Below are 12460 nucleotides of genomic sequence, written 5' to 3'. Positions count from 1 at the left end.
GAGTGATAGAAGAAAGGGGGAGAATACGGATGGGGAGAGGGGGATCCCAGGACAAATGATGAAGGAAATGGACTTCCTGGGCCACACAAGTGTGTAGATAAAGGGACGAAATGGGAGGAGGGGTACGTTTTTATTTATTTTATTTATTTAGTGACAGAGACAGAGAGTGAAACAGATAGGGGCAGAGAGACAGGAAGGGAGAGTTGAGAAGAATCAACTCATAGTTGCAGCTCCTTAGTTCATTATTTGCCTTCTCAGACACGCCTTGACCTGGGGCCTACAGCAAGGCGATTGACCCTTTGCTCAAGCCAGCAACCTTGGGCTCAAGCCAGCGACCCTACAATCATGTCTGTGATCCCACACTCAAGCCAGCGACCCCACGCTCAAGCCGGCGACCTTGGGGCTTCGAACCTGGGTCCTCTGCGTCCCAGTCCAACACTCTACCCACCGTACCACCACCACCTGGTCAGGCTAGGGGTGCATTTTAAATAACAATAATGACGCCTGTCATTCAGAAGAAGAGGTTGATATAGGAAGGACAGGAGGCTCCCCTGGTGTCAGTCACAGGCGAGAGAATGGGGAGTCTGCACTTGAGGACAGACCCCAGGTCAGGCTGTGCTGCTCTCAGCTTCACTGAAGGAGACCGTCTCCCAGAGGAGGTGACATCTGAGAGGACATAGTGGCCCAGGCAGGGGTTTGAGATGAGGAGGAGGAGGCCATCGATTCGCGAACCAGTGCCAGTCCCGCACCCGCTGGGCCCGGCCCCTCGCTGGCGGGCTGAGCAGGAGGGGCCGTGGTGTGTCCTCCCGCTCAGAGGATCTCCCGTGTCGTTACAGGAAGACGCACAGAGCCGTGGCTCTGTGACAGGTGCGCCAGGTGGGCCAGGGGCAGAGGAGGGGGCTGGGAGCGATGAACCTGCCTGGGCCATTGAGGGAAGAACTTTCAAAGAAGAAACAAAAAAAGCAAGGTCTTGAGGGAGGACAGGAACGTCTGAGGCAAACATATTCCAGGCATATTCACAGAGGGCCCTCTCTGCACAAGCCCTGGGCGGGGGACGCTCTGAGAGTCATCACAGAGTAGCCTGGTCTCACTCACAAGGAAACGTGGGAGTCAGCGTGGCAGGTGTCACTGTGAGCCAGGCTCCTCCCCTCCCCCCGGACAGAAAATAATTAGGAAAAGTCATTAGAACATTGAACCGCGGTGTTCATTTATAGCGAAGCACATTCATTTTCATTGCTGGACTCGATACTCGTGATGACGCTGAAATTAGGGGTGGCAGCTCCACTTTACAGAAAGCAACATGATTAAAAGAACGTCATGTCCCCTTGTCATAGGGGACAATCTTGACCCCTACCCCAAGCCTCTCAGTGTTCCCCTTGTGTCCCCCAGTCACCTACAGAAGAGCTCTTCATCCACCTGTAGCTCTGTAATTGACCAAAAACATATTGATCGCCTGCGGTGGATAAGAAGTGAAAACTCAACGTCTGATACTAACATTTATTCATAGGAAGAGAGTGGTGACGGGGCTTTTGTCAGAGCAGAGACAGTCCCGAGACCACAGTCCTGCACACCGCTTTGGATGCCTGGAGTGCGAGTGTCTTTGAGGGGGCGGCGGTGGCGGTGGCGATGGTGGTGGTGGTGGACAGCATCTTCTGAGTGCGGACGGTGTCGGGTGGATGTGTAGGATGCAGAGGTGGAAACATCGGCTCTGAGCTGTGACAGTCGGAGGGACGCTTGCTGAAAGCCAGCGAGAGGTGCAAGAGACCAGCTCCTCAGTCAGTCCCTCGTGGGCCTACTCGCTGAAGTGTCAGCGCCCCGGAGTGGGTGGTCACCTTACCCTCGCGCTGTGCCCAAGACAGGTCCGGTTGGAGGCTTGTCGCTGAGGTGACCGTGCAGAAGTTCAGACCAAGAAGTGTCCCAGAGCGTGGTTGGGGCATCGGCAGAAACCCCTCCATCCCGCATGTGCTGCCTGTGGTGGCCAAGGCTAAGGACGCAGTGCCAGGCCTGGTCAGGGTGGCCCATCCCAGTCGCCTGGTGATCTGGGACTCTAAGGCTTGCGGGCCACCTGGGAGAGCCTGGGTAGAGTGATGGGGTGGTCTGAGCTGGAGAAGGGAGCGGCCCTGGGGGCATTCCTGAGTCCGTGCCCAGATGGGCCTGCAGCTGGGATGTGTGGCACAGACGTGCAGCAGGAGGACAAGGAGCTGATGCAGGGAAGGGGGGCATGTCAGCTGTCCTCCTGTGTCCTGGAGGACAAGCACTCAGGCCACTCCGAGCTGGTGCTGAGGACACACACCCTGGATGCAGGGAAGGGGGTCAGGTCAGCTGTCCTCCTGGGTCCTGGAGGACAAGCGCTCAGGCCACTCCGAGCTGGTGCCGAGGACACACACCCTGGATGCAGGGAAGGGGGACGGGTCAGCTGTCCTCCTGTGTCCTGGAGGACAAGCGCTCAGGCCACTCCGAGCTGGTGCTGAGGACACAAACCCTGGATGCAGGGAAGGGGGACGGGTCAGCTGTCCTCCTGTGTCCTGGAGGACAAGCGCTCAGGCCACTCCGAGCTGGTGCCGAGGACACACACCCTGGATGCAGGGCCGGGTCTCAGGAAGGCTGGTTGGGCTGACCTGCACGTGGTATGGGATGCCCTATTTACTTCAACTCGCGTATTGCATCCAGGGCGAGCAGGTGTCATAGGAGCCATTGCCCTGAACTTCCCAAGTGTCCCTTCCATTGTCCAGCTAGCCTGGCCCCTTTTCAGGCCCTCACATTTATTCCCCGTAGTCTATAAATCAAGGGTTTGTGCCTGGCCCTGCAGATGGACGGTAGGGTGCTGCCCATCACTGTGCCTGGTGTGCATTCTGATTGGCTGGTTCCTGGGCTCACCAATTTGGGATGTCCTGCCTCCTTTCTTGACCATGGGTACGAACCAGGTGTATGCCCTAATGGACAGGGTGGAGGAGCCCAGTGAGGCATAGAAACAGTGTGCAGTTGAGAATTCCCTGTGAGTGGGGGGTTCCACTCACTTAGGACTTGCAGGGATTGGGGGGTGCATCCCTTTGGGGAGCGCTGGGGGCTCAGGCTGCCAATCTTTCTGAACTGGTCAGCGTTGGCTCTGCCCCGGGCAGTAGGACTGGCCCTCCGGAAGGAATTTCCAATGCTGTAATGACGGACGCAGGGTAATTAACCTGGTCTCCTCTACTCAGCGGTGACTCTAGGGCTCTGGACTATTTTTGTAGCATGTCATAGCTGCCTCTACATTCCGGGGTCTCCCATTAAAGCCAAGGTCACCATGGCCTGGAGTGTGGCTCTGTGCTCCTTGGCACCGACTCGTGACATGACTGGGAGGGACGCCACAGGCCCTACAAATATCTGATTAGCTGCGACCCTGGCTATACTTAGCTCTGGGGAAGCATATGGCTGAGGCAGATGGCCTGGACCACAGAAACCGGGCGGTGTGCCTCCCATTTGTTGTGTCGCCTAATGACTTAGGGACAGAATGGGTTTCAGGGTTGGACGGTGGGGCCTTGGTTATACCCTTCTCAGACAGCCCCATGGCGGGCACTTCCGGTGCGTTTTAGTGCAGGGTGTTGGCGTAGGAGCACGGATCCTTGCGGGGGCCGGGACCTCGTGAGGACACGGCGGGACACAGAGCCAGCCTCGGCGAGCTTGCTGCAGGAGCTGAGACCCCGTTTGCTCCCACAGTGTTTGCTAAACACCTCTGCCGGAGTCTCAGACCGGGTCCCTGGGAGCTGCGGTCACTTGTGTGTTCTATAAACATTATCCCGGCCTGGACGTGGCACGACGGGCCAGCACGGGCTAAGCCCTCACCTGGACGGTGCCTTCCTTCCCTCCGGCCGCGTGGGTACCGGGGAAACCACAATGAAGAGTGGGAGTTTTATTCTAAGTGTTGGGAGAGGGCCTGGGACGATGACATCGGTTTCTAGTTTATGGTGGTCTGCTGAAGAGCAGTCCTAGCAGAAGCTGAAAATAAAGTTTTCAATGTTCCATACCGAGAGAAAACCGTAGGGTACAGAAGGGATTAATTAGAACCACATACATTTTGCATGTAAATCTGTAGGCTCTGCGGATGACTGGAGAAGGGCTGCGGGGGCGGGAGGAATCCGTGTGGATCAGGAAGTGTCTTACGGTTACGGTACGAGAGCGTGGGAGGAGCGCATTTGGAAACCAGGACGGCAGAGTCTATCTTGGGGATGGACGTGTACGGGTGTCGTTGACAGCAAAGGGGAGGTGTTCGAGTGGGCGAGGGACCGTGCACACTCAGGATGGGGCTGCAGTCACACAGTTGCAGGTTCTCGGCTTCTGAGGGGTATAGACAGCCTTGGGATTGGCAAGGATCCCTCAGGAGCGACAGAAAGGTTACCGGAGAGGAGACCTGGGACCAAGGCCAGGCTGGAGGCAGGAGGCACGGAGGGGCAGGAGGCACGGAGGGGCGGGGGGCGCGGAGGGGCAGGAGGCGCGGAGGGGCGGGGGGCGCGGAGGGGCGGGGGGCGCGGAGGGGCGGGGGGCGCGGAGGGGCAGGGGGCACGGAGAGACTGTCCCGAGGACTGAGGGGAAGATGGAACCCCTTTCCCCGAGCAGGCAAGGGGCCTACGGAGCCCTCTGACTGCCCCGTGGAGCCATCTGGTTATTGATGTTTTCCCTGGGGATGAACAGAGGCCAGCAGAGTCGAGATCTCCCCAAAGTCTCCCAGGAGTGAGCAGGGGGGTCCTTCATGCTCTGACTTTTCGGGCGGTGCCCGCCGCCCTGGTCCACACTTGTTTCTTCCCAGTGTTGCAGGGTCAACGGAGGAGTCCCTTCTCTTCATCCCACGGGTTCTAGAGGAGTGGCAGCATCCTGCTGTGGGTCTCGCTGGGTGGTCACACTCCACGCACCTCTCCAGCGACAGCAGATCCCTTCCCTGTGACTTCTCCGAGCCCCTGTCAATATCAGAGCCTGTGCCAGGCTCTCTCCAGGCCGTTGTAAACCGACCCAGTCCTTGACCAGGTGTTCTTGCCTGTCCCCAGTTCACAGGTGAGCAAACCGATGAGCTCAGGATCACAGTGCAGAGAGGGCAGAGCCCACGGCAAGCCCGTGCCCTCTTCACGCAGTCCCACCCCTCGTTCCTATGCCGTCACGAGGGACGAGGGACCAGGGATGTGCCGCGCTCTGTGGTGGGAACACCTGAGAGGGCTGCGAGCCTGGGACCGAGGGAAGGCCTGGCAGGTGGTGCCGTGTTGGGAGACCCAGGACGCTGGAGGCAGCACGCCGGCCTCTTACTTCTGAGATGACATAGCCACGCCTAGGATTGGCTAATAAAGCGTTAACAAGTGCTGGCCTTCCTGGGCTCGCGTAATGGGCAGGTCACCCTGGCTTCTAATTAAGTAATTAAGCCCACTTGGTCTTGATGGGAGCATGCTTGCTAGTAAATCACAGCCACAGCCCTTGCCCTTTCTCAGCGGGTTAAATGGTGTTTTGTCCTGCGTTCTGTGATTGGGCCTCGGTACACAGGAATTCTGCCAGGCCCGAGTGTCTGCTCTGCGACTTGAGTTTGCTGGCAGCGTGGGCGAGGGGTCAGATATTCTGGGTCAGCCCACTACTACCACCCCATCAAGAAACTTCTCCATGCCCTCCACCCCCCTGACACCTCCACGCTCATTAATAACTAATAAATGGGTTGATTCAGTGACAGTTAAGTGGCCATAATAGGCAACACCTGCCGTGCCATAATTCCAGAACTTAAATTCTTTTTTTTGCCCTGGCCGATTGGCTCAGTGGTAAAGTATCAGCCTGGTGTGTGGATGTCCCAGGTTCGATTCCTGTCCAGGGCAAACAGAAGTACCCATTTGCTTCTCCTCTCTTTTCCCTCCTCCCCTTTCTCTCTTCCTCTCCCACAACCATGGCTCGATTGGTTTGAGCACATTGGCCCCAGGTGCTGAGGATGGCTCAGTGGAACCTCCACCTCAGGTACTAAAAATAGCTCAGTTGTGAACATGGCCCCAGGTTGGCAGAGCATCAGCCCCAGATGGGGTTGCCAGGTGGATCCCGGTTGGGGCACATGCGAGAGTCTGTCTGTCTGCCTCCTCTCCTCTCACTTGGAAAAAGAAGAAAAGTAATTTTTTTTTCTGTGAAACAGAAGCGATGGGGTGACATGAGTGCAGGGTCAGGGGAACTCACTGGGGAAATACTGAGCTAAGTACTGAAGGAGAATCTTTGTCATTGTCGATGCCACCACCAGGGACTAGCTTTGTGTCTGTGAGGTCGTTTGGTGACATAAGGAATGAGTGACAACACAGATGAAGGGTGAAAGAATGAAAAACTGAAAAAAGGCACCAGGCTTTCCTTGTTCCCATTTCTGGAAAGAGCTGGAGGCCTCTCTGGTGAGAGGGTCACCATCCTCAGCATCTTCAGCTCAGCGGGAGGTCTGCTCAGGTTGTGAGAGTCAGGAGGCTAAACTCACTCTTCTTTCCTCCCTGTCTCCTGGGAGCCTGACGCTCCTGGTGGAAGAGGGCGGGGCCTCATCCTCACCTCAGTGCAGATTGAGTGGCCCGGCTAAGGCCACACAGCGGGAGGGTGGGGGGCAGGTCTAGCACGTCCCCGTGCCTGACGGAAGGAGGTCCTGTTCTCAGCCACCAGAAGGCCGAGGTCCTGACCTTGAGTGGCCTATGGTCTCACCTGGCTCTTCTGCGCCTCGGAGCTCTGACGCGTTGGAGGACTCGCCCATAGGAATGTGACCTGGGTTTGAAGGCGTTCCGTGCCAGCTTCTCAGCACCTTCCTTGGGAACACCCCAGAGCTCACCCCGCTGTCCCTGGACCTGGAGGTTTGGAGGGGGTTGCTCCCAGAGTCTTGACTGTTCCGCTCTGGGGAGCGTCTCTGTGCGGGCAAGGTCGCGTTCTCAGAGTGAGAGTAACGTCCACAGTGGAAGGCCGAGGGGAGGGCCGTAGGCTCGGACCACGGGGCAGAGCACTGACCTCACAGGAGCACCTAGACGCGGTGATCCACACTCACAGACCTCTGGGCTGGGGAGGGCACTCAGCAAACAGAAGGCTGTCATTCGAGTTGTAAACATGCAGAGCTACACCGATAACGCCAAGTACTGACAGGACACGCTTTACTGGAGAAAGAAATGTGAGGACCCCGTGGTGCCTTGTTCCATAGCCAAGAGCGGGACTCCTGCCTCTTCTTTGAACCTGGGTCTTTCCATCTGTTTTCGAACTTCAGCAGTTTTCTGTGAGGAGTAAGGAAACTAACATGTTTGAGAGCACTTGGGAAGCTATTAGCCCTCCTGGTCGGTCATTACTTTGAGAAGGTAGTCATTGCGTTATATACATTTGAGCACGGATTGTTTTAGAGCAGTCCCATAGTTTTCTAACCGTGCAGGTTACGTGTGAAGTGATTTGAAGGAATTCACCGCAGGCTCTCCACCCTAACCCTGGTCAGTGGTTAGGGTCTCTTAAACCTCACCGTCTAGATGTGTTGTCCTGAAGTTCAACCCAGCTTTGAACTGGTCTTGAAGGATTAGGGTAGATCTGGAATGTATTGGAGGACATGGAGATAAACAAGTTCCTTAAAAAAAAAAAAAAACCAAACACAAATCTTGCTATCTAATGCAGTTAGAATTAACATGTTTACCTGGGTGTCCTTCATATTCTGTAAATGCCGCTTCTAGGAGAGGGCAGTCTGTGGGCACTCGGACATCCTTATAGACCAAGGGCAGTTTCTGTCCTCAGCTCCCTGTTCTCCTCCTTGTTTCCAGGGTGGGGGAAGGGTCATGGAAGGCTTCCTGGAGGAGAGGACGTGTCAAGTGATTTGGCCAAGATGATATGGCTATTAAGGAATTGAACAGGGTTCTCTGAGGTGCCGGCCCAATTCAATGAACAGAAATCTTTATGAGCTGGGATCTCATTCTTCTATAATTTTAATTTTGTGGGCATGGAATGCATTTGGGGGCTTTTGCTTTCCTGGGCTGGACTGACACCTGAGTGGCTGCAGGTCTGGGACCACCCTGGAGTTCACGGGCTCCCTGGGTTTCTTGTTTTGCAGACAGCAGCAGCCTGTGCTCGGCCTGCGTCCACGAGAGCAGCGTGCACAGCCGGGTCTTCCAGATCTTGTACCGGAACGAGGAGGTGCCCGTAGGTGACGCCGCCGTCTTCCGGGCTCACCTGCTCCTGGACGGCGAACGGGTGAGTCGCGGGATCCGCCAGCGGCCGTGGGCTGCTGTGCCCCCTCCACCACCCCGCCTCCCCGACCCTGCTGCTGCGTCAGCGGTCACTGGAGCTGCAGATCAGCTCCGAGATCTGACAGATGGGGCTCGTGGTTCTAGGACGCTCCTGCCCTCGCTCGTGTATTCACTCCGGCGCTCGTTCTTCCCTTCGCACCCGTGCTCGTTCCTGTTCCAGGAGTGTGTACGGACCAGCATGCCGACTGTCTCAGTCTCTCTCCACAGCCCGTCTGTTCCTCTCTGCGGGCATCTCAGGAGCCTGTCAGTGGGTGTCTGTGAGCACCTGCTTCGTGCAGGGCTCTGTGTCCAGCCTTTGGAGGGGGGCGTCCCCGAGGAAGGCGGCCAGCGGGCCCTCTGCCCTCGAGGCCTTGATAGCTGATCGGGAAAGCGGGTGCTCAACGAGCACCCCGACAGACGGGGCTCCTCTATGCTGGCTGTGTGTACAACGAGCAGAGCTGCTCCCGGGCGGAGAGGTGGGCCCCTCGGGGACCTCAGCGGTTTCCCAGGGGGGCTGTTTCTGCGATGCGCACGCCGAGAGGTCACCAGACTGCGAGACAGAGGAAGGGCATCATCTCAGCCGGGGGAATGGCAGCAGTAAAAGCCCAGAGGCCCGGGGGCCGCCTTCCACTTGCTGAAACCCGTCGGAAGAAGCCCTGTTCACGAGATGAACGCGTGTCGGAGGACTATGTGAAGTCGAAACCATCGCTGTCCCTCCCCGAGTCCCACCTGCAATCCCTTTTGCCACATCCCAGCCGAGTATTTCCTGCTGGAACCTCCCTTAGTGATGTGGACGTGGACACCTAGTTGGGGCTGTCTCCTAGTCCTCGGGCGGTGTGTGGGGGACGGCTCCGGGCCTCCCGGTCCTCAGGCGGTGTGCAGGCCTCCCAGTCCTTGGGCGGTGTGCAGAGGACGCCTCCGGGCCTCCCGGTCCCCGGGCGGTGTGCAGAGGACGCCTCCGGGCCTTCCGGTCCCCGGGCGGTGTGCAGAGGACGCCTCCGGGCCTCCCGGTCCCCGGGCGGTGTGCAGAGGACGCCTCTGGGCCTCCCGGTCCCCGGGCGGTGTGCAGAGGACGCCTCCGGGCCTCCCGGTCCCCGGGCGGTGTGCAGAGGACGCCTCCGGGCCTCCCAGTCCTCGGGCGGTGTGCAGAGGACGCCTCCGGGCCTCCCGGTCCCCGGGCGGTGTGCAGAGGACGCCTCCGGGCCTCCCAGTCCTCGGGCGGTGTGCGGAGGACATCGCCTGTCCCTCTGGCATCCTCCTCTCGTCCCTGTGGCTTTCCGTCTTCATGTTTTATGGTCTAGGAGGCAGTGACCATGCTCCCCTGTGCAGCTGGAAGTGGAGAGTTCTCACACATTCTTCACTCATTAATCCAACAGTCCATCGGAGATTTATTGAAGGCCCGTTAAGCACACCTATGATGGGCTAAAGATAAAATAGCGAGCGTGAAGACACCCCCAGCGTCTCGGGGCTTACGTTCTCACGGTAGATCAATACATCACGATCTAGTCACATCAGTAAATCTCGGACACTCTGTCCCCGAGCCTCCCCACGGCTGCGTGCTCCGCTCACTTGTCTGCGAGGGAGATTTACAGGGGCGCTGAGAGTGGGAGCCAGCTCCCCTGTGGGAAGTCCTGGGACGCGACCCGGGGCCCGGCCACAATGGAAGAGAACTGGCTTGCTGTCGCCTCGTGCTGGATACCCCACTAATGCGATATCCCAGAGCTCAGCTCCAGTGCAGCCTGGAGAAAGATGGGACTGCTTCCTGGAGCACAGACAGTAGAGGCTTCCCTGAGAAGCCAACATGGAGCAGAGCCCCGGATGCTAAGGAGGAGCCTGGCATGCCCAGGGCTCAGGAGGGTGGCCTCCCTGGAGGAGGCACAGCAGGGACAAAGGCCCTGGGGTGGGAATGAGGCTGGTGGTTTCAGGAAAAGCCATGGGCCAAGGTGACCCACGCAGTGAGTGTGGGGACAGGAATAGGAGAGGAAGTGGGGAGGTGGTGGGATCAGACGTGCCGAGCACCGAAGGCCTTGGCAGAGCTTGCTTGGTCTCAGGCAGCAGAAGGCCGCTGGCTCTGTCAGAAAGGCACAGGGGCATGATTCTTACTTTAGAAGGCTGCCGCCCCCCTGCCGGTCTGCAGGCTGGTCCGGGCTGGCATCTCCTGTCTCTCTCTGCAGCCGCGGAACCTGCCCCAGGCCTGTGCTGGGACTTCTCAGCAAGTACGAGTGGAGTGATGTTGTTGGTGAATGAAGAAACTGAACGGTGAAGTCCTTTCTTTATAGGGCCTTTGCAAGCTCTTCTTTGCCCACAAGAAAGGCTATGCCCAGTGTGCCCTGTCAGCCCTCATGGTGACCGTGGACACTTCTGCTGGAGGGGAAATCCGAGAGGCCAGAGCGGATTCCTGTGGGCTGTGCTATCTGTCTCTGTCTGCTCTCCTCTGCACCTTCCTGCACCTTCCCCACCTGCTCCAGAGCCTGGGGGCCTCCTGGTTTCCAGCTGGGTTCCGACTCTGAGGGCCCTGCAGGCGGCTGGAGGAAGAGGGAGCATGGGGCCAGGTGCCCCCTCCAGGGGCTCCTGAAGAGCTGAGTCATTGATGGGGGGGTCTGTGTCCGCTGGAGTGCTGGGGACATTTTAGACCAGACTGCGGATGCACTCATCTCTTTCCAGGGCCACATTTAGTGACGTCACATGAGTAGCCTCCGTTTCCTCGCCTGGAAGTGGGGACAGTCCTTCTCAATTCATCGTTTTATCCACACTAGAGGAGAGAGTAAATGGAGAGTGGGCGTCTCATACCGGCTACCTAGTGAGTCTCCTGTCGAGACCAATTACTGTTGTTTTTACTGTGACGTACAGAACTGCTTCCTGGTACTAGAAAAAAACCCACAAAAACAAGAGAGTAGGGAAAGAAATGACCCTTAAGTGAGGTGATATATTTTACCAAGGCAATGGAAGGACCCACACACATGCACCTGTGACGGTGCGTGCACGTGTGTGTGGCAGCGTGTGGCAGCGTGCGCGTGCGTGTGTGTGCATGTGTGTGTGTGTTTGTGCCAGCGTGTGTGTGCGTGTGTGTGTGTGCGCGCGCAGAGAGCAGGGCAGGAAGCAAGCAGCCAAAGATGAAATGAATGGTTAGAGATGCCAGAGACTTTGTGCTGGAGTATCTTGCAATTCAGTATGTTTTGGGGACATCTGTGAAGTCATCGCTGGGCTCCGTCTCGCCCCAGCTCACCCTGGCCCCGATTTCTCTCCTCGGTCCAAAGGAACTGCAGCCAGTCTGGACGGGGAGCACGCACGAATTTGGTGCTTCGGGCAGACGCACGCTGGGAGGGTGGTTGGGAGAGCTCGCGGTGCCAGGCTCCCCTCCCGGGCGCTGGTGGCAGGAGCTGCTTGGGCTGTGTGTACAAAGCGAGGTTCCTGATTATGCAAAACAGAGCTAGGAGAAGGAGTTATTCATAGCCCTTGGATCCAGCAAGATGTTAACTTTTTAAATGCTTTTTTTCCCCCTTTACAACAAAAATTTAAAACACTGGGGACCTAAAGAAAAAAATCCATCCATCTGTCTCTGCCGGGGTGATGCCTAACCAGGCGCCTGTTTCCAGAGAGGCCTTTGGGTGGGGGAGTTCTACCCCAGCAGGACCAGAACGTTCTGGCAAAGAAACAAACAAACAATAAAACACCCCAGGGGACGGGGGTGGAGAAGAGCTTTGTTTATGCCTCAGATGCATTAATATTGTCTCCGTGGCAGGCTCTGTGCCAGGAGCTGGGGACCCAGAAAGAATGAAGATGAGTCTCTCCCTTAATGACACCAGAGGACGGGGACACTCAGTGAGAAGACGGCGGGGGGGGGGGAGTGGGGGTTGGTTAGCTGCAGGCTGACTGGGTACTGTCACTGGGCACTGTCACTGGGCACTGTCACTGGGTACTGCCACTGGGCACTGTCACTGGGCACTGTCACTGGGTACTGTCACTGGGCACTGTCACTGGGCACTGCCACTGGGCACTGTCACTGGGTACTGTCACTGGGTACTGTCACTGGGCACTGCCACTGGGCACTGTCACTGGGTACTGCCACTGGGTACTGTCACTGGGCACTGTCACTGGCTGCTGTGAGCCTGATCCTGAAGGGGCTTCCAAAGGCTTGGCCAGACCCAGCGAACTCCCGCCGCCCCCCACACACTGAAACCTGCGAGAGAAATGGGAACTTGCCTGGTTTTTACATGTTTGCCACTTGCTAAGGACTGAACAAAATGTGT

At 57.5% G+C, this 12460-nt stretch overlaps 1 protein-coding gene across 1 annotated transcript in view; it reads left to right on the top strand.

Annotated features, from left to right (window-relative positions):
- FAM135B (family with sequence similarity 135 member B) overlaps positions 1-12460 on the top strand; it is a 213858-nt gene that overhangs the window by 147031 nt on the left and 54367 nt on the right. The window contains exon 4 of the mRNA XM_066379568.1: positions 8036-8175. Within this exon, the coding sequence (XP_066235665.1) occupies positions 8036-8175 (140 nt within the window). The remainder of the gene's footprint in view (positions 1-8035; positions 8176-12460) is intronic.

Source organism: Saccopteryx leptura, chromosome 3 (genome assembly GCF_036850995.1).
Source record: "Saccopteryx leptura isolate mSacLep1 chromosome 3, mSacLep1_pri_phased_curated, whole genome shotgun sequence".
Lineage (NCBI taxonomy): Eukaryota > Metazoa > Chordata > Mammalia > Chiroptera > Emballonuridae > Saccopteryx > Saccopteryx leptura.
Note: the sequence above shows the minus strand (reverse complement) of the source record. Positions and strands in the feature narration are given on the sequence as shown.